Source organism: Pleurodeles waltl, chromosome 5 (assembly GCF_031143425.1).
Source record: "Pleurodeles waltl isolate 20211129_DDA chromosome 5, aPleWal1.hap1.20221129, whole genome shotgun sequence".
Classification (NCBI taxonomy): Eukaryota; Metazoa; Chordata; class Amphibia; order Caudata; family Salamandridae; genus Pleurodeles; species Pleurodeles waltl.
Window position 1 is genome coordinate 1,873,788,386 of NC_090444.1, and position 21,619 is coordinate 1,873,810,004.

General features: G+C 53.5%; 1 protein-coding gene across 1 annotated transcript in view; it reads left to right on the plus strand.

The window, feature by feature from the left end:
• Positions 1–21,619, plus strand: part of PEX6 (peroxisomal biogenesis factor 6) — a 203,915-nt gene that overhangs the window by 70,137 nt on the left and 112,159 nt on the right. Inside the window, exon 7 of the mRNA XM_069236435.1 lies at positions 15,695–15,903. Within this exon, the coding sequence (XP_069092536.1) occupies positions 15,695–15,903 (209 nt within the window). The remainder of the gene's footprint in view (positions 1–15,694; positions 15,904–21,619) is intronic.

Below are 21,619 nucleotides of genomic sequence, written 5' to 3' on the forward strand. Positions count from 1 at the left end.
TTTGCTTAGACACTGTAGGGGCACAGTGCTCATGCACTGGTACCCTCACCTATGGTATAGTGCACCCTGCCTTAGGGCTGTAAGGCCTGCTAGAGGGGTGTCTTACCTATACTTCATAGGCAGTGAGAGGCTGGCATGGCACCCTGAGGGGAGTGCCATGTCGACTTACTCATTTTGTTTTCACTAGCACACACACGCTGGTAAGCAGTGTGTCTGTGCTGAGTGAGGGGTCTCTTAGGGTGGCATAATACATGCTGCAGCTCTTAGAGACCTTACCTGGCATCAGGGCCCTTGGTACCAGAGGTACCAGTTACAAGGGACTTATCTGGATGCCAGGGTGTGCCAATTGGGGAATCAAAAGTACAGGTTAGGGAAAGAACACTGGTGCTGGGGCCTGGTTAGCAGGCCTCAGCACACTTTCAATTCAAAACATAGCATCAGCAAAGGCAAAAAGTCAGGGGGCAACCATGCCAAGGAGGCATTTCCTTACAGACGGCTTGAAAAAAAACACATAGAAGCTCACGGCTAGGGGACAGCTTGAATGAACACATATAAAGGCTCACGGGTTGGGGACAGCTTATATGAGCACATATAGAGGCTCACGGGTAGGGGACGGCTTGTATGAACACATATGGAGGGACACAGCAAGGGGACGGCTTGTATGAACACATATGGAGGAACACGACTAGGGGACGGCTTGTAAGAACACACAGAGGCTCACGGCTGGGGGACGGCTTGTATGACTACATATAGAGACTCAGAGCTAGAGGACAACTCAAATGCAAACACAGGTTCACGGCTAGGGGGTGGCTACAATGGACACAGAGGCCCACGGCTAAGGGACGACTCCAATGCATACTTCTTGAGGCTCAAGGCTAGGGGACGACTCCAATGCATACATATAGGGGCTCACGGCTAGGGGACGGCTTGAATGAACACATACAGAAGCTCACAGCTAGGGGATGGCTTGTATAAACAGATACAGAAGCTCAAAGCTAGGGGACGGCTTGTATGAACACATATAACCCGTATTGATGCCAGTGTACATTTTATTGCAAAATACACCCCAGAGGGCACCTTAGAGGTGCCCCCTGAAACTTAACCGACTGTCTGTGTAGGCTGACTAGTTCCAGCAGCCTGCCACACTAGAGACATGTTGCTGGCCCCATGGGGAGAGTGCCTTTGTCACTCTGAGGCCAGTAACAAAGCCTGCACTGGGTGGAGATGCTAACACCTCCCCCAGGCAGGAGCTGTGACACCTGGCGGTGAGCCTCAAAGGCTCACCCCTTTGTCACAGCCCAGCAGGGCACTCCAGCTTAGTGGAGTTGCCCGCCCCCTCCGGCCCCGGCCCCCACTTTTGGCGGCAAGGCTGGAGGGAACAAAGAAAGCAACAAGGAGGAGTCACTGGCCAGTCAGGACAGCCCCTAAGGTGTCCTGAGCTGAAGTGACTCTAACTTTTAGAAATCCTCCATCTTGCAGATGGAGGATTCCCCCAATAGGGTTAGGATTGTGACCCCCTCCCCTTGGGAGGAGGCACAAAGAGGGTGTACCCACCCTCAGGGCTAGTAGCCATTGGCTACTAACCCCCCAGACCTAAACACGCCCTTAAATTTAGTATTTAAGGGCTACCCTGAACCCTAGAAAATTAGATTCCTGCAACAACAAGAAGAAGGACTGCCTAGCTGAAAACCCCTGCAGAGGAAGACCAGAAGACAACCACTGCCTTGGCTCCAGAAACTCACCGGCCTGTCTCCTGCCTTCCAAAGAACTCTGCTCCAGCGACGCCTTCCAAAGGGACCAGCGACCTCTGCATCCTCTGAGGACTGCCCTGCTTCGACGACGACAAGAAACTCCCGAGGACAGCGGACCTGCTCCAAAAAGACTGCAACTTTATCCAAAGGAGCAGCTTTAAAGACCCTGCAATCTCCCCGCAAGAAGCGTGAGACTTGCAACACTGCACCCGGCGACCCCGACTCGGCTGGTGGAGAACCAACACCTCAGGGAGGACCCCTGGACTACTCTACGACTGTGAGTACCAAAACCTGTCCCCCCTGAACCCCCACAGCGCCGCCTGCAGAGGGAATCCCGAGGCTTCCCCTGACCGCGACTCTCTGAAACCTAAGTCCCGACGCCTGGAAAAGACCCTGCACCCGCAGCCCCCAGGACCTGAAGGACCGGACTTTCACTGCAGAAGTGACCCCCAGGAGTCCCTCTCCCTTGCCCAAGTGGAGGTTTCCCCGAGGAAGCCCCCCCTTGCCTGCCTGCAGCGCTGAAGAGATCCCTTGATCTCTCATTGACTTACATTGCGAACCCGACGCTTGTTCTAACACTGAACCCGGCCGCCCCCGCGCCGCTGAGGGTGAAATTTCTGTGTGGGCTTGTGTCCCCCCCAGTGCCCTACAAAACCCCCCTGGTCTGCCCTCCGAAGACGCGGGTACTTACCTGCAAGCAGACCGGAACCGGGGCACCCCCTTCTCTCCATTGAAGCCTATGCGTTTTGGGCACCACGTTGAACTCTGCACCTGACCGGCCCTGAGCTGCTGGTGTGGTAACTTTGGGGTTGCTCTGAACCCCCAACGGTGGGCTACCTTGGACCAAGAACTGAACCCTGTAAGTGTCTTACTTACCTGGTAAAACTAACAAAAACTTACCTCCCCCAGGAACTGTGAAAATTGCACTAAGTGTCCACTTTTAAAGTAGCTATTTGTGAATAACTTGAAAAGTATACATGCAATTGAAATGATTCAAAGTTCCTAATGTACTTACCTGCAATACCTTTCAAACAAGATATTACATGTTAAATTTGAACCTGTGGTTCTTAAAATAAACTAAGAAAAGATATTTTTCTATAACAAAACCTATTGGATGGATTTGTCTCTGAGTGTGTGTACCTCATTTATTGTCTATGTGTATGTACAACAAATGCTTAACACTACTCCTTGGATAAGCCTACTGCTCGACCACACTACCACAAAATAGAGCATTAGTATTATCTCTTTTTACCACTATTTTACCTCTAAGGGGAACCCTTGGACTCTGTGCATGCTATTCCTTACTTTGAAATAGCACATACAGAGCCAACCTCCTACACCGTCCCCTACCCGTGAGCTTCGATATGTATGCATTGGAGTCGTCCCCTAGCCTTGAGCCTCAAGATGTATGCATTGGAGTCGTCCCTTAGCCGCGGGCCTCTGTGTCCACTGTAGCCATCCCTTAGCCATGAGTCTCTATATGTGTTCATACATGCAGTCTCTTAGCTGTGAGTCTCTATTTGTGTTCCTACAAGCCGTCCCCTAGCCGTGAGCCTCTGTGTGTTCATACAAGCCGTCCCCTAGCTGTGAGCCTCTGTGTGTTCATAGCTGTGAGCCTCTGTGTGTTCATTCAAGCCGTCCCCTAGCCACAAGCCTCTGTTTTTTTTCATGCAAGCCGTCCCCTAGCCGTGAGCCTCTATGTTCATACAAGCCGTCCCCTAACCGCGAGCCTCTGTGTTCATACAAGCCATCCCCTAGCCGTGAGCCTCTGTGTGTTCATACAAGCCGTCTCCTAGCCATGAGCCTGTATATGTGTTCATACAAGCCGTCCCCTAGCCGGGATCCTCTGTGTTCATACAAGCCGTCCCCTAGCCGTGAGACTCTATATGTGTTCATACAAGCCATCCCCTAGCCGTGAGACTCCATATGTGTTCATACAAGCTGTCCCCTAGCCGTGATCCTCTGTGTTCATACAAGCCGTCCCCTATTCGTGAGACTGTGTTCATACATGCCGTCCCCTTGCCATGAGCCTCTGTGTTCATACAAGCCGTCCCCTAGCCGTGAGCCCCTATATGTGTTCATACAAGCCGTCCCCTAGCCATGAGACTCTTATGTGTTCATACAAGCCGTCCCCTAGCCGTGAGCCTCTGTGTTCATACAAGCCGTCCCCTAGCTGTGAGCCTCTATCTGTTCATACAAGCCGTCCCCTACCCGTTATCCTCTATGTGTTCATACAAGCCGTCCCCTAGCTGTGAGCCTCTGTGTTCATACAAGCTGTCCCCTAGCCGTGAGCCTCTATGTGTTCATACAAGCCATCCCCTAGCCATGAGCCTCTGTGTGTTCATACAAGCCGTCCCCTAGCTGTGAGCCTCAGTATGTTCATACAAGCCGTCCTCTAGCTGTGAGCCTCTGTGTTCATACAAGCCGTCCCCTAGCCGTGAGCCTGTGTGTGTTCATACAAGCCGCCCCCTAGTCATGAGCCTGTATATGTGTTCATATAAGCCATCCCCTAGCCGCGAGCCTCTGTGTGTTCATACAAGCCGTCCCCTAGCCACGAGCCTCTGTGTGTTTTCATGCAAGGCGTCCCCTAGCCGTGAGACTCTGTGTTCATACAAGCTGTCCCCTAACCGTGAGACTCTATATGTGTTCATACAAGCCGTCTCCTAGCCGGGATCCTCTGTGTTCATACAAGCCGCCCCCTAGCCGTGAGACTCTATATGTGTTCATACAAGCTGTCCCCTAGCCGTGATCCTCTGTGTTCATACAAGCCGTCCCCTATGCGTGAGACTGTGTGTTCATACAAGCCGTCCCCTAGCCATGAGCCTCTGTGTTCATACAAGCCGTCCCCTAGCCGTTTGACTCTTATGTGTTCATACAAGCCGTCCCCTAGCCGTGAGCCTCTATGTGTTCATACAAGCCGTCCCCTAGCCATGAGCCTCTGTGTTCATACAAGCCGTCCCCTAGCCGTGAGCCTCTGTGTTCATACAAGCCGTCCCCTAGCCGTGAGCCTCTATGTGTTCATACAAGCCTTCCCGTAGCCGTGAGCCGCTATATGTGTTCATACAAGCCGTCCCCTAGCCGTGAGACTCTTATGTGTTCATACAAGCCGTCCCCTAGCCGTGAGCCCCTATATGTGTTCATACAAGCCGTCCCCTAGCCGTGAGCCTCTATGTGTTCATACAAGCCGTCCCCTAGCTGTTAACCCCTATATGTGTTCTTACAAGCCATCCCCTACCTGTGAGCCTCTATGTGTTCATACAATCCGTCCCCTAGCCTTGAGCTTCTCTATGTTCATGCATGCCGTTCCGTAGCCGTGAGCCTCTATTTGTTCATACAAGCCGTCCCCTAGACGTGAGCCCCTATATGTGTTCATACAAGCCGTCCCCTAGCTGTGAGCCTCTATAAGTTTGCACTCGACCCACCCCCTGGTCGTGAGCCTCTATACGTTTGCACTCCACCCATCCCCTAGCATTGGGCATTCAAGTCTTCTCTTTTGTGCTGTTTCTGATACAAGTCTGGGAAGTAGCAGGATTCTCTCTTCTTCGTAGGTCTGGGCACTCTCTCCATCTTAACTCTCTGAACTGATTTACCAGTTTCTGCCCTCGTCTTTTTTCCATCACATTTTCAGCCTATTAGACTTATCCACATAAATGAGGACTTTGAAAATCGCCAGACTGAGACCAGGCTCGAAGATTGAGGAACTGAATAAAATTATTGGGCTCTGAGGTCTCTCCTCAACCTTGGTTTTTCAGTAAAGAAGTAAAATGTGTTTTGAGGCAATTATTATTTCTGTTCCTGTGAGAGGAGGCCTCTCTTTGCATGGTTAGCCCCCACTTTTTGCCTGATGTTGATGTGGCCTACAAGTTGTAGTGCACAGGGCCCTGTTAACCAGGGTCCCTGGGCCAGAGCTCTTTCCCTAAATCTGTTGTGATGCATTGGCACGACTGGATATACCTTTAGCTATCACTATAAATCCCTAGTAAAAGGTACTTAGGTACCCAGAGCATGGGGTACTATGGGTAGGCCCCTGAGGGCTGCAGTACTGGTTGTTCCACCCTCAAGAGCTATGCATCCAGATGCACCCAGCACTGCTACAGCATGCTGAGTGTCCTGGTGCAAACCTAAAGTGCAAACTCGACATGGCACACTCCCTGTCAACTACACACTGCTTACAATCTAGGTAAGTCACCCCTTTGGCAGGCCATTCAGCCCTGAAGCAGGGGGCACCATATTATGTGTGAGGGCACCGCTGCAAGAGCAATATGCCCCCACTGTGTCCCTGCCAAACCGGGGAGATAGTGAGTGAACAGAGCAGCCATTTTAAGTACATGGGCTGGACACTGGTCAACACGAGTTTCCCAGCTACATGATGTCCACTCTGGTATCAAACAAATCAGAATAATAAAACCAAACTGGTACCAGTATTGGATTTATCCCTAAATGTATCCAGGGGTCACCTTAGAGGTGCCCCCTGCAAAATCCAACTCCCCTGGCATGGTTGCTGACTGGTCCTATCCAGCCTGCCACCTCCAGACACCCAATATACAAACCTTGGTTTGTTGAATAGTGCCCTACCTGGGTGGAGGAGCTACCACCCTCTCTCTCAGGAATGTGCACAGTCCTTGCAGTGAGCTTCAAAGGGCTTACCGCCCTTGAAACCCGACCCCCAGGCCTGCTGCTAGCAGCAGATAACCCCCATGCAAACCCCCTCTTTTGGCGAGGGCAATGGCGGAAAACTCAAACAAAGAGTAGGAGGATTGGCCCCACCTGGCATGCACCACCCCTAAGATGTTGCCTGCGAGGTGGGCACTCCATTTCATTTTCCTCCATCTTGGATGGCAGGAAAATAGCCAATCAGGGATAGGGAAGTGACCCTTCTCTCAGGGAGTGGTCACTTTAGTGGGTGTAGCCACCCAAAGGTAGTTAACCCATTGGACACTACCAGGTTCCCCTTAAAACGCCCACTAAATACAGTATATTAGAGGGAATCCCTAGACCAAGAAATTAGATTCTACGGACAAAGGAAGACCAGCACCAAGAAGATCCAAGGCACAAGAACTGTGGACCGGCTGCACAAAGAAAAGGCACCAAACCCTGCCTGCTGCACCCAGGACCCAACAAACGCCGCTGAGGAGCAGCTGGACAACTGGACTGACCTCAAGAACCCCAGAGGACCTTCAGCATACGAAAACCACTATAGAATTCCCTCCAGACTTGGGGTACCACTCTACAACAGCAGGAAACCAGCAAGCCAGTGAGGGTCACTTCACTAACCAGCTGCTAACTCCCGAACCAGAAGCCGCAGATGGACCAAACAACACATCGACGACTGTGAGGACAAACCCTACAAGTGTGCCAAGTGGCGGACTGCGCCCTCCAGTGGTCAAACCATACCAGTAGCCTGGGTATTGTTCAGCTAACGTCGGAGAGGCCTGGGTATTGGTCAGCTAACGTCGGAAAGCAAGAAAACCAGCCCGCCCTCAAACCAACTTATCTCCTGCTCCAGAGGGCATCCTTGCGCAGAGCTCCTGGCTCACCGATACGCTCTTCACCCATCCGCCCTGTACCCTGCACCAAAGAGCCTGCTGTGCCCTAAGGGTCCCCCACCCATTGCAACCTCGACACTCCAAGGGGACCCCAAAGAACCATCTTTAAACTTTTCCAAGTGGTCCCCTGCAGTGGCCCTGTACCAGCTCCAGAGGCCTTTCATCGCTGCTCCCGCTGGAACCGGGAGCAGCCCGAACTTCCCTAGCTGGCACAGCGTGCCCACCAATGACCTCGACCAACCTGCAAAAGAACTTGGTAAACCAACTGTACGATTTTATATGTATTTTTAAAGGTGATCTTCCATAGATTCCTATGGTGCGTAATTACTCACAAGAAGACTGTTTATTAAACTTCCAAAATTCATCTCTCAAAAAGTACTTACCCAATTTTGATGATCTTGGTCTGAAAAGTTACATAAAAATCTGAAGTGTTTTTTATAAATCGATCTTGTTATTCCTTTGAGTGTGTGAGTTGCAAGATTGATGCTGTGAGTACAACAAATGTTTTGCACTTCTCCAAGATTGGCCTAACTGCTCGATCAAGCTACCTTAAAAATTAGAGCATTAGGTGATCTAGTGTTACCCCTGTAAACCAATGTGTGGTTGCCTGGACCCCCTGCACAGTGCGCCTAACTTTGCACACTACATACAGGGCCAGCCTCCTACAATTTCAAATCATCTGAATGTCCGCATTCTTCAGATTATGTAAAGGAGCAGGGCTGGGGTGGAGTCAGCTATATGTGGGTCTGCCTGGCATGGGTCTGACTCTGTCCAACTCCACAGGCCTTCAAAGATGGACCTGGAGATAGCAGACTGTTCCAGGAGGCCCCTTGCTGCTTTCTGAGACTTGAATGACTCGTGAGTCTCTTCTCTGCATCCCTGCTGGTGTTTAGGGTTGATCTTGTGATGTCCGAAGTCTCTCCATCCCTGCTAGGGTTTAGGGTTGATCCTGTGATGTCATGAGTCTCTCCTCTGCATCCCTGCTAGGGTTTAGGGTTGATCTTGGATTGTCACAAGTCTGTCCTCTCTGTCCCTGCTAGGGTTAAGGGTTCATCCTGTGATGTCACAAGTCTCTCCTCTCCATGCCTGCTGGTGTTTAGGGTTGATCCTGTGATGTCACGAATCTCTCCTCTCTGTCCCTGAAAGGGTTAAGGGTTGATCCTGTGATGTCACGAGTCTCTCCATCCCTGCAAGGGTTTAGGGTTCATCCTGTGATGTCCGAAGTCTCTCCTCTCCATCTCTGCTGGGGTTTAGGGTTGATCTTGTGATGTCACAAGTCTCTCCTCACTGTCCCTGCTAGGGTTTAGGGTTGATCCTGTGATGTCACAAGTCTATCCATCCCTTTTAGGGTTGATCCTGTGATGTCATGAGTCTCTCCATCCCTGCTAGGGTTTAGGGTTGATCCTGTGATGTCACGAGTCTCTCCTCACTGTCCCTGCTAGGGTTTAGGGTTGATCCTGTGATGTCACGAGTCTATCCATCCCTTTTAGGGTTGATCCTGTGATGTCATGAGTCTCTCCATCCCTGCTAGGGTTTAGGGTTGATCCTGTGATGTCACAAGTCTCTCCTCTCCATCTCTGCTGGGGTTTAGGGTTGATCTTCTGATGTCACAAGTCTCTCCTCACTGTCCCTGCTAGGGTTTTGGGTTGATCCTGTGATGTCACGAGTCTATCCATCCCTTTTAGGGTTGATCCTGTGATGTCATGAGTCTCTCCATCCCTGCTAGGGTTTAGGGTTGATCCTGTGATGTCAAGAGTCTCTCCTCTGCATCCCTGTTAGGGTTTAGGGTTGATCTTGGATTGTCACAAATCTGTCCTCTCCATCCCTGCTGGGGTTTAGGGTTGATCCTGTGATGTCACAAGCCTCTCCATCTCTGCTGGGGTTTAGGGTTGATCTTGTGATGTCACAAGTCTCTCCTCACTGTCCCTGCTAGGGTTTAGGGTTGATCCTGTGATGTCACAAGTCTCTCCATCCCTGCTAGGGTTTAGGGTTGATCCTGTGATGTCACAAGTCTCTCCATCCCTGCTAGGGTTTAGGGTTGATCCTGTGATGTCACGAGTCTCTCCTCACTGTCCCTGCTGGGGTTTAGGGTTGATCCTGTGATGTCACGAGTCTATCCATCCCTTTTCGGGTTGATCCTGTGATGTCATGAGTCTCTCCATCCCTGCTAGGGTTTAGGGTTGATCCTGTGATGTCAAGAGTCTCTCCTCTGCATCCCTGTTAGGGTTTAGGGTTGATCTTGGATTGTCACAAATCTGTCCTCTCCATCCCTGCTGGGGTTTAGGGTTGATCCTGTGATGTCACGAGCCTCTCCACTCCATCCCTGCTAGGGTTTAGGGTTGATCCTGTGATGTCACAAGTCTCTCCATCCCTGCAAGGGTTTAGGGTTCATCCTGTGATGTCACGAGTCTCTCCTCTCCATCTCTGCTGGGGTTTAGGGTTGATCTTGTGATGTCACAAGTCTCTCCTCACTGTCCCTGCTAGGGTTTTGGGTTGATCCTGTGATGTCACGAGTCTATCCATCCCTTTTAGGGTTGATCCTGTGATGTCATGAGTCTCTCCATCCCTGCTAGGGTTTAGGGTTGATCTTGTGATGTCACGAGTCTCTCCTCTGCATCCCTGTTAGGGTTTAGGGATGATCTTGGATTGTCACATATCTGTCCTCTCCATCCCTGCTGGGGTTTAGGGTTGATCCTGTGATGTTACGAGCCTCTCCATCTCTGCTAGGGTTTAGGGTTGATCTTGGATTGTCACAAGTCTGTCCTCTGTCACTGCTAGGGTCAAGGGTTCATCCTGTGATGTCGCAAGTCTCTCCTGTCCATCTCTGCTAGGGTTTAGGGTTGGATTGTCACAAGTCTGTCCTCACTGTCCCTGCTAGGGTTAAGGGTTGATCTTGTGATGTCACGAGTCTCTCCTCTCCATCCCTTGTAGGGTTTAGGGTTCATCTTGTGATGTTGCGAGTCTCTCCTCTCCATCTCTGCTGGGACTTAAGGTTGATCTTGTGATGTCAGAAGTCTCTCTATCCCTGCTAGGGTTAGGGTTCATCCCATGATGTCACGAGTCTCTCCATCCCTGCAAGGGTTTAGGGTTGATCCCGTGATGTCACTTCAGTTAAGCCATCTTCAGCCGGGCAGTGGCCCCTTTTGGTTTTGTTCTTCTCTTTGAGCGCGAAGATCTCACATGGCAATTGGTGTTGGCGTTGAACCCGGAGCTGCAGTCATGGTTCCTCGTGGAAGCTGTGACATTGTTCCGCTGCCCTCCTAACCTTTCAAAGGCTCTATGGTGATGTGTGCAACATGTCCTTGAACAGGAATGCAGATGGCAGGACCAGTCAAGTTAAGACTTCATTAGTCCTAATGATGGGCCTGCGGGTTGGAATGTGTTGTGGCTCCCAACATGGGGTCATTGGCTTAGGTTTCACCGTTAACTTGGAGCTTTTACTCACCCCTCAAATGTCAGGGAATCATCTATCTTAAGGGTGTAAAAAGCCTCCCTCTTTCCATCCTGCGTATATTCATATCTGCTTATTCCTTCTCTGGTCGCGTCCCGCCCAGGTGTCCTGTTCACTCTATCGTTGGCTTCTTTCCTCTCAGTTAATCCGCCAGCTTCAGCTCATCCAGAGTTCACAGCCCGTCCCCTCCTGGGCTGCCCTACCATGGGAGGTAGCCGCCGTGACCTCCACCAGCCGTGGCCTCCTCTAGCCGTGGCCTCCTCTAGCCGTGGCCTCCTCTAGCCGTGGCCTCCTCTAGCCGTGGCCTCCACCTTCAGGAGCCCTTGTACCTGTCAGAGACCTCCAGGGCTCGGAGTGCATTGCTTGGTCCTTCTTGTCCCAGCCACTCCCCTGGTCTCCACCTCCAGGAGCCCTCGTGCCTGTCAGAGACCTCCAGAGCCAGGGCTCGGAGAGCATTGCTTGGTCCTTCTTGTCCCGGCCACTCCCCTGGTCTCCACCCCCTGGGTGCTTCTGAGACCCAGGAGCAGCTCCTCCCCTAAAGAACATCCGCCTGGAGGACTCCATGCACGGTGGGGCCTCAGGACATCTCACAAGCTTCTGCCCAGCCTCTGACCCAGGACTGTGAAACGTGATGTACACTTTGTGGCCAGCACACTCATTTCCAGATGGCAAAAACACTTCTGCACGGCCCTTCTCCACCTCGTCACATTTTTTAAAACATACATGTTGCTGAGGTTTCGCAATTTTCAAAGCCTCGATTTCAAATGTCACAAATGTTCAGGCCGTCTCTGCAGCTTTCTAAAACGCTTATGTCTCGGTTTCTGAGGAACATTTTCATTTGAAGCCAACGTTGGCGCAAATCTGTTCCTTTAGCTGTTGGCGCGAGTAAAGCTTCATGTGGGAGCTACAATGGAAATACCAGTTTTTAACCATTAACCTGCTCCCTCCTGCATGAAGCGCATGGAAGAGGACATGTTGGGCGCTAGCTGAGCACATCCGGAGGTCGCCGAAGTCCCCATGGAGTTGGGCTACAGGCAGATCAACAAGGCCTATTGAATGACAAGTGCAGCTGCCACTGTGTCTGTGTGTGTGTCTGTGTGTGTGTCTGTGTGTGTGTCTGTGTGTGTGTCTGTGTGTGTGTGTGTGTGTCTGTGTCTGTGTCTGTGTGTGTCTGTGTGTGTGTGAATGTGTGTCTGTCTGTGTGTGTGTGAATGTGTGTGTCTGTCTGTGTGTGTCTGTCTGTGTGTGTCTGTGTGTGTGTGTCTGTGTGTGTGTCTGTGTGTGTGTCTGTGTGAATGTGTGTGTCTGTGTGTGTGTGAATGTGTGTGTGAATATTAAAACTAAAAACAAAGGTTAACGTAGAGTTGTACGCAGGTCTTCTGATATTAGAAAAACTACAGTTTTAAAACAAAAAACACTGTAATTCATCATTTAACGTGGCCTTGTGCCAGACATCCTCGGGTGGATTCTCTTGTCACCGCGATGAAGGCCGAGCGCACCTGGTCTGAGGTAGGTTTGCAGGTTTCTTGAGGTTTAAAAACAAAGCCTGTGCCAAAGAATCCCTGAGGAGGCCCCGACCTGCCCTCAATAGATCCCCACCAATGTAACCTGCACAAGACAGGGATTAGGAGCCCATTCCACATCCGGCCACAAGGTGGCAGCAGCTCCCAGTGGTTGGTGGACATCAGCAGTCAGAGCTGCTCACACTCTGTTTTCTGCCTGCTCTTCTGTCTGCTGTGCTGAGTCCTCCGTCCCCTCCATGGCTCTGCCTCACTGTCCCATGCCTTGTCCTCCCTCCCCTCCATGCCTCTACCTCACTGTCCCATGCCTCTGCCTCACTGTCCCATGCCTCTGCCTCACTGTCCCAAGCCTTTGCCTCACTGTCCCATGCCTTGGCCTCTCTCTGTCCCATGCCTCGGCCTCTCTCTGTCCCATGCCTCGGCCTCTCTCTGTCCCATGCCTCGGCCTCTCTCTGTCCCATGCCTCGGCCTCTCTCTCTGTCCCATGCCTCGGCCTCTCTCTCTGTCCCATGCCTCGGCCTCTCTCTCTGTCCCATGCCTCGCCCTCTCTCTGTCCCATGACTCTGCCTCTCTCTGTCCCATGCCTCTGTCTCACTCTGTCCCATGCCTCGGCCCCTCTCTGTCTCACTCTGTCCCATGCCTCGGCCCCTCTCTGTCTCACTCTGTCCCATGCCTCGGCCCCTCTCTGTCCCATGCCTCGGCCCCTCTCTGTCCCATGCCTCGGCCCCTCTCTGTCCCATGCCTCGGCCCCTCTCTGTCCCATGCCTCGGCCCCTCTCTGTCCCATGCCTCGGCCCCTCTCTGTCCCATGCCTCGGCCCCTCTCTGTCCCATGCCTCTGCCTCTCTCTGTTCCATGCCTCTGCCTCTCTCTGTCCCATGCCTCGGCCTCTCTCTGTCCCATGCCTCGGCCTCTCTCTGTCCCATGCCTCGGCCTCTCTCTGTCCCATGCCTCGGCCTCTCTCTGTCCCATGCCTCGGCCTCTCTCTGTCCCATGCCTCGGCCTCTCTCTCTGTCCCATGCCTCGGCCCCTCTCTGTCCCATGCCTCGGCCTCTCTCTGTCCCATGCCTCGGCCTCTCTCTGTCCCATGCCTCGGCCTCTCTCTGTCCCATGCCTCGGCCCCTCTCTGTCCCATGCCTCGGCCCCTCTCTGTCCCATGCCTCGGCCTCTCTCTGTCCCATGCCTCTGCCTCTCTCTGTCCCATGCCTCTGCCTCTCTCTGTCCCATGCCTCTGCCTCTCTCTGTCCCATGCCTCGGCCTCTCTCTGTCCCATGCCTCGGCCTCTCTCTGTCCCATGCCTCGGCCTCCCTCTGTCGCATGCCTCGGCCTCCCTCTGTCGCATGCCTCGGCCTCCCTCTGTCGCATGCCTCGGCCTCCCTCTGTCGCATGCCTCGGCCTCCCTCTGTCGCATGCCTCGGCCTCCCTCTGTCGCATGCCTCGGCCTCTCACTGTCCCAAGCCTTTGCCTCTCTCTGTCCCATGCCTCGGCCTCTCTCTGTCCCATGCCTCGGCCCCTCTCTGTCCCATGCCTCGGCCTCTCTCGGCCCCATGCCTCGGCCTCTTTCGGCCCCATGCCTCGGCCTCTCTCTGCCCCATGCCTCGGCCTCTCTCTGCCCCATGCCTCGGCCTCTCTCTGCCCCATGCCTCGGCCTCTCGCTGTCCCATGCCTCGGCCTCTCGCTGTCCCATGCCTCGGCCTCTCGCTGTCCCATGCCTCGGCCTCTCGCTGTCCCATGCCTCAGCCTCTCTCTGTCCCATGCCTCTGCCTCACTCTGTTCCATGCCTCGACCCCTCTCTGTCTCACTCTGTCCCATGCCTCGGCCCCTCTCTGTCCCATGCCTCGGCCCCTCTCTGTCCCATTCCTGGGCCCCTCTCTGTCCCATGCCTCGGCCTCTCTCTGTCCCATGCCTTGGCCTCTCTCTGTCCCATGGCTCTGCCTCTCTCTGTCCCATGGCTCTGCCTCTCTCTGTCCCTTGCCTCGACCCCTCTCTGTCTCACTCTGTCCCATGCCTCGGCCCCTCTCTGTCCCATGCCTCGGCCCCTCTCTGTCCCATGCCTCGGCCCCTCTCTGTCCCATGCCTCGGCCTCTCTCTGTCCCATGCCTTGGCCTCTCTCTGTCCCATGGCTCTGCCTCTCTCTGTCCCATGGCTCTGCCTCTCTCTGTCCCTTGCCTCTGCCTCTCTCTGTCCCATGCCTCTGCCTCTCTCTGTCCCATGCCTCTGCCTCTCTCTGTCCCATGCCTCGGCCTCTCTCTCTGTCCCATGCCTCGGCCTCTCTCTCTGTCCCATGCCTCGGCCTCTCTCTCTGTCTCATGCCTCTGCCTCTCTCTGTCCCACGCCTCTGCCTCTCTCTGTCCCACGCCTCTGCCTCTCTCTGTCCCACGCCTCGGCCTCTCTCTGTCCCACGCCTCGGCCTCTCTCTGTCCCACGCCTCGGCCTCTCTCTGTCCCACGCCTCGGCCTCTCTGTCCTCCATGGCTCTGCCTCTCTCTCCTCCATGGCTCGACCTCTCTCTGTCCCACGCCTCGGCCTCTCTCTGTCCCACGCCTCTGCCTCTCTCTGTCCCACGCCTCTGCCTCTCTCAGTCCCACGCCTCTGCCTCTCTCTGTCCCACGCCTCGGCCTCTCTCTGTCCCACGCCTCGGCCTCTCTCTGTCCCACGCCTCGGCCTCTCTCTGTCCCACGCCTCGGCCTCTCTCTGTCCCACGCCTCGGCCTCTCTCTGTCCCACGCCTCTGCCTCTCTCAGTCCCACGCCTCTGCCTCTCTCTGTCCCACGCCTCGGCCTCTCTCTGTCCCACGCCTCGGCCTCTCTCTGTCCCACGCCTCGGCCTCTCTCTGTCCCACGCCTCGGCCTCTCTCTGTCCCACGCCTCGGCCTCTCTCTGTCCCACGCCTCTGCCTCTCTCAGTCCCACGCCTCTGCCTCTCTCTGTCCCACGCCTCGGCCTCTCTCTGTCCCACGCCTCGGCCTCTCTCTGTCCCACGCCTCGGCCTCTCTCTGTCCCACGCCTCGGCCTCTCTCTGTCCCACGCCTCGGCCTCTCTCTGTCCCACGCCTCGGCCTCTCTCTGTCCCACGCCTCTGCCTCTCTCAGTCCCACGCCTCTGCCTCTCTCTGTCCCACGCCTCGGCCTCTCTCTGTCCCACGCCTCGGCCTCTCTCTGTCCCACGCCTCGGCCTCTCTCTGTCCCACGCCTCGGCCTCTCTCTGTCCCACGCCTCGGCCTCTCTCTGTCCCACGCCTCGGCCTCTCTGTCCTCCATGGCTCTGCCTCTCTCTCCTCCATGGCTCTGCCTCTCTCTGTCCCATGGCTCGGCCTCTCTCTGCCACATGCCTCTGCCCCTCTCTGTAGCATGCCCCTGCCTCTCTTTCCTCCATCGCTCTACCTCACTGTCCCATTCATCTGCCTCACTGTCCCATATCCCTCTTCCCTGTAGGTGGACAGTGTGACCTTGTGCAGGGACACCAGCGGAGCTGCTGAGGCCAGGCTGCAGGCTGCCTTCTCTCATGCCACCCTGTACCGGCCGTGCCTGCTGCTGCTGAGAAACGTCCATCTGCTGGGACGAGAGCGGGATGGGGTGACCGAAGACTCAAGGACAGTGGCAGCCCTGCAGCGCCTCCTCCTGGAGACCATGAGCACCTCCAGGTATCTTTCACAATTGTAGCATCTCAAATAGAGGAAAGAAATTACCTTTTTTGGACCTCGCCTCCTGCTGGAATGATGTGTTGTACCCTGTGTTGGGACAGAGAACTCTGTATGGAGAGCCATGCTCCTCTGAGTGTCCTCCAGTAAGCTGGACAGTCTGTTACTCCATGGAGAGCCATGCTCCTCTGAGTGTCCTCCAGTAAGCAGGACAGTCTGTTACTCCATGGAGAGCAATGCTGCTCTGAGTCCTCTAGTGAGCTGGACAGTCTGTTACTCCATGGAGAGCCATGCTGCTCTGAGTCCTCTAGTGAACTGGACAGTCTGTTACTCCGTGGGGAGCCCTGCTGCTCTGAGTCCTCTAGTGAAGTGGACAGTCTGTTACTCCATGGAGAGCCATGCTGCTCTGTGTCCTCTAGTGAACTAGACAGTCTGTTACTCCATGGAGAGCAATGCTGCTCTGAGTCCTCTAGTGAGCTGGACAGTCTGTTACTCCATGGAGAGCTGTGCTGCTCTGAGTCCTCTAGTGAGCTGGACAGTCTGTTACTCCATGGGGAGCCATGCTGCTCTGTGTCCTCTAGTGAACTGGACAGTCTGTTACTCCATGGAGAGCAATGCTGCTCTGAGTCCTCTAGTGAAGTGGACAATCTGTTACTCCATGGAGAGCAATGCTGCTCTGTGTCCTCTAGTGAGCTGGACAGTCTGTTACTCCATGGAGAGCAATGCTGCTCTGAGTCCTCTAGTGAGCTGGACAGTCTGTTACTCCATGGAGAGCAATGCTGCTCTGTACTTCTAGTGAGCTGGACAGTCTGTTACTCCATGGAGAGCAATGCTGCTCTGTGTCCTCTAGTGAGCTGGACAGTCTGTTACTCCATGGAGAGCCGTGCTGCTCTGTGCTTCCTGTCGTGAACTGGACAGTCTGTTACTCCATGGGGAGCAATGCTGCTCTGTGTCCTCTAGTGAGCTGGACAGTCTGTTACTCCATGGAGAGCTATGCTGCTCTGTGTCCTCTAGTGAAGTGGACAGTCTGTTACTCCATGGAGAGCCTTGCTGCTCTGTGTGTCCTCCAGTGAACTGGACAGTCTGTTACTCCATGGAGAGCCTTGCTGCTCTGTGTCCTCTAGTGAGCTGGACAGTCTGTTACTCCATGGAGAGCTATGCTGCTCTGTGTCCTCTAGTGAAGTGGACAGTCTGTTACTCCATGGAGAGCCTTGCTGCTCTGTGTCCTCTAGTGAGCTGGACAGTCTGTTACTCCATGGAGAGCCGTGCTGCTCTGTGTCCTCTAGTGAGCTGGACAGTCTGTTACTCCATGGAGAGCTATGCTGCTCTGTGTCCTCCAGTAAGCTGGACAGTCTGTTACTGTGAGAAAGTAGCCTCTTTCTAGCCTTGTTACCCCCACTTTTGGCCTGTTTGTGAGTGTATGTCAGGGTGTTTTCACTGTCTCACTGGGATCCTGCCAGCCAGGGCCCACTGCTCATAGTGAAAACCCTATATTTTCAGTATGTTTGTTATGTGTCACTGGGACCCTGCTAGTGAGGACCCCAGTGCTCATAAGTTTGTGGCCTATATGTATGTGTTCCCTGTGTGGTGCCTAACTGTCTCACTGAGGCTCTGCTAACCAGAACCTCAGTGGTTATGCTCTCTCATTTCATTCAAATTGTCACTAACAGGCTAGTGACCATTTTTACCAATTTACATTGGCTTACTGGAACACCCTTATAATTCCCTAGTATATGGTACTGAGGTACCCAGGGTATTGGGGTTCCAGGAGATCCCTATGGGCTGCAGCATTTCTTTTGCCACCCATAGGGAGCTCTGACAATTCTTACACAGGCCTGCCACTGCAGCCTGAGTGAAATAACGTCCACATTATTTCACAGCCATTTTACACTGCACTTAAGTAACTTATAAGTCACCTATATGTCTAACCTTTACCTGGTAAAGGTTAGGTGCAAAGTTACTTAGTGTGTGGGCACCCTGGCACTAGCCAAGGTGCCCCCACATTGTTCAGAGCCAATTCCCTGAACTTTGTGAGTGCGGGGACACCATTACACGCGTGCACTACATATAGGTCACTACCTATATGTAGCTTCACAATGGTAACTCCGAATATGGCCATGTAACATGTCTATGATCATGGAATTGCCCCCTCTATGCCATCATGGCATAGTTGGCACAATCCCATGGTCCCAGTGGTCTGTAGCACAGACCCTGGTACTGCCAAACTGCCCTTCCTGGGGTTTCACTGCAGCTGCTGCTGCTGCCAACCCCTCAGACAGGCATCTGCCCTCCTGGGGTCCAGCCAGGCCTGGCCCAGGATGGCAGAACAAAGAACGTCCTCTGAGAGAGGGTGTGACACCCTCTCCCTTTGGAAAATGGTGTGAAGGCAGGGGAGGAGTAGCCTCCCCCAGCCTCTGGAAATGCTTTGTTGGGCACAGATGTGCCCAATTCTGCATAAGCCAGTCTACACCGGTTCAGGGGACCCCTTAGCCCTGCTCTGGCGCGAAACTGGACAAAGGAAAGGGGAGTGACCACTCCCCTGACCTGCACCTCCCCTGGGAGGTGTCCAGAGCTCCTCCAGTGTGCTCCAGACCTCTGCCATCTTGGAAACAGAGGTGCTGCTGGCACACTGGACTGCTCTGAGTGGCCAGTGCCACCAGGTGACGTCAGAGACTCCTTGTGATAGGCTCCTTCAGGTGTTAGTAGCCTATCCTCTCTCCTAGGTAGCCAAACCCTCTTTTCTGGCTATTTAGGGTCTCTGTCTCTGGGGAAACTTCAGATAACGAATGCAAGAGCTCATCCGAGTTCCTCTGCATCTCTCACTTCACCTTCTGATAAGGAATCGACTGCTGACCGCGCTGGAAGCCTGCAAACCTGCAACATAGTAGCAAAGACGACTACTGCAACTCTGTAACGCGGATCCTGCCGCCTTCTCGACTGTTTTCCTGCTTGTGCATGCTGTGGGGGTAGCCTGCCTCCTCTCTGCACCAGAAGCTCCGAAGAAATCTCCCGTGGGTCGACGGAATCTTCCCCCTGCAACCGCAGGCACCAAAAAGCTGCATTACCGGTCCCTTGGGTCTCCTCTCAGCACGACGAGCGAGGTCCCTCGAATCCAGCGACTCTGTCCAAGTGACCCCCACAGTCCAGTGACTCTTCAGTCCAAGTTTGGTGGAGGTAAGTCCTTGCCTCACCTCGCTGGGCTGCATTGCTGGGAACCGCGACTTTGCAGCTACTCCGGCCCCTGTGCACTTCCGGCGGAAATCCTTTGTGCACAGCCAAGCCTGGGTCCACGGCACTCTAACCTGCATTGCACGACTTTCTAAGTTGGTCTCCGGCGACGTGGGACTCCTTTGTGCAACTTCGGCGAGCACCGTTTCACGCATCCTCGTAGTGCCTGTTTCTGGCACTTCTCCGGGTGCTACCTGCTTCAGTGAGGGCTCTTTGTCTTGCTCGACGTCCCCTCTCTCTTCAGGTCCAATTTGCGACCTCCTGGTCCCTCCTGGGCCCCAGTAGCGTCCAAAAACGCCAAACGCACGATTTGCGACTAGCAAGGCTTGTTGGCGTCCTTTCGGCGGGAAAACACTTCTGCACGACTCTCCAAGGCGAGAGGGATCCGTCCACCAAAGGGGAAGTCTCTAGCCCTTTTCGTTCCTGCAGAAACCTCAGCTTCTTCTGTCCAGTAGAAGCTTCTTTGCACCCGCAGCTGGCATTTCCTGGGCATCTGCCCATCTCCGACTTGCTTGTGACTTTTGGACTTGGTCCCCTTGTTCCACAGGTACCCTAGATTGGAAGAGGGTACCCTCAGTGAGAGGATAGGAAATATACACAAGATATATACACAATAGCAAAAATATGCAGTATAGTCTTAGAAAACAGTGCAAACAATGTATAGTTACAATAGGATGCAATGGGGAAACATAGGGATAGGGGCAACACAAACCATATACTCCAAAAGTGGAATGCAAACCACGAATGGACCCCAAACCTATGTGTAAGAAGTTGGCTCTGTATGTGCTATTTCAAAGTAAGGAATAGCATGCACAGAGTCCAAGGGTTCCCCTTAGAGGTAAAATAGTGGTAAAAATAGATAATACTAATGCTCTATTTTGTGGTAGTGTGGTCGAGCAGTAGGCTTATCCAAGGAGTAGTGTTAAGCATTTGTTGTACATACACATAGACAATAAATGAGGTACACACACTCAGAGACAAATCCAGCCAATAGGTTTTGTTATAGAAAAATATCTTTTCTTAGTTTATTTTAAGAACCACAGGTTCAAATTTAACATGTAATATCTTGTTTGAAAGGTAATGCAGGTAAGTACATTAGGAACTTTGAATCATTTCAATTGCATGTATACTTTTCAAGTTATTGTCAAATAGCTACTTTAAAAGTGGACACTTAGTGCAATTTTCACAGTTCCTGGGGGAGGTAAGTTTTTGTTAGTTTTACCAGGTAAGTAAGACACTTACAGGGTTCAGTTCTTGGTCCAAGGTAGCCCACCGTTGGGGGTTCAGAGCAACCCCAAAGTCACCACACCAGCAGCTCAGGGCCGGTCAGGTGCAGAGTTCAAAGTGGTGCCCAAAAACACATAGGCTAGAATGGAGAGAAGGGGGTGCCCCGGTTCCGGTCTGCTTGCAGGTAAGTACCCGCGTCTTCGGAGGGCAGACCAGGGGGGTTTTGTAGGGCACCGGGGGGGACACAAGCCCACACAGAAATTTCACCCTCAGCAGCGCGGGGGCGGCCGGGTGCAGTGTAGGAACAGGCGTCGGGTTCGCAATGTTAGTCTGAGAGATCTCGGGATCTCTTCAGCGCTGCAGGCAGGCAAGGGGGGGATTCCTCGGGGAAACCTCCACTTGGGTAAGGGAGAGGGACTCCTGGGGGTCACTTCTCCAGTGAAAGTCCGGTCCTTCAGGTCCTGGGGGCTGCGGGTGCAGGGTCTCTCCCAGGCGTCGGGACTTTGGATTCAAAGAGTCGCGGTCAGGGGAAAGCCTCGGGATTCCCTCTGCAGGCGGCGCTGTGGGGGCTCAGGGGGGACAGGTTTTGGTACTCACAGTATCAGAGTAGTCCTGGGGTCCCTCCTGAGGTGTTGGATCTCCACCAGCCGAGTCGGGGTCGCCGGGTGCAGTGTTGCAAGTCTCACGCTTCTTGCGGGGAGCTTGCAGGGTTCTTTCAAAGCTGCTGGAAAGAAAGTTGCAGCCTTTCTTGGAGCAGGTCCGCTGTCCTCGGGAGTTTCTTGTCTTTTCGAAGCAGGGGCAGTCCTCAGAGGATGTCGAGGTCGTTGGTCCCTTTGGAAGGCGTCGCTGGAGCAGGATCTTTGGAAGGCAGGAGACAGGCCGGTGAGTTTCTGGAGCCAAGGCAGTTGTTGTCTTCTCGTCTTCCTCTGCAGTGGTTTTCAGCTAGGCAGTCCTTCTTCTTGTAGTTGCAGGAATCTAATTTTCTAGGGTTCAGGGTAGCCCTTAAATACTAAATTTAAGGGCGTGTTTAGGTCTGGGGGGTTAGTAGCCAATGGCTACTAGCCCTGAGGGTGGGTACACCCTCTTTGTGCCTCCTCCCAAGGGGAGGGGGTCACAATCCTAACCCTATTGGGGGAATCCTCCATCTGCAAGATGGAGGATTTCTAAAAGTCAGAGTCACCTCAGCTCAGGACACCTTAGGGGCTGTCCTGACTGGCCAGTGACTCCTCCTTGTTGCTTTCTTTGTTCCCTCCAGCCTTGCCGC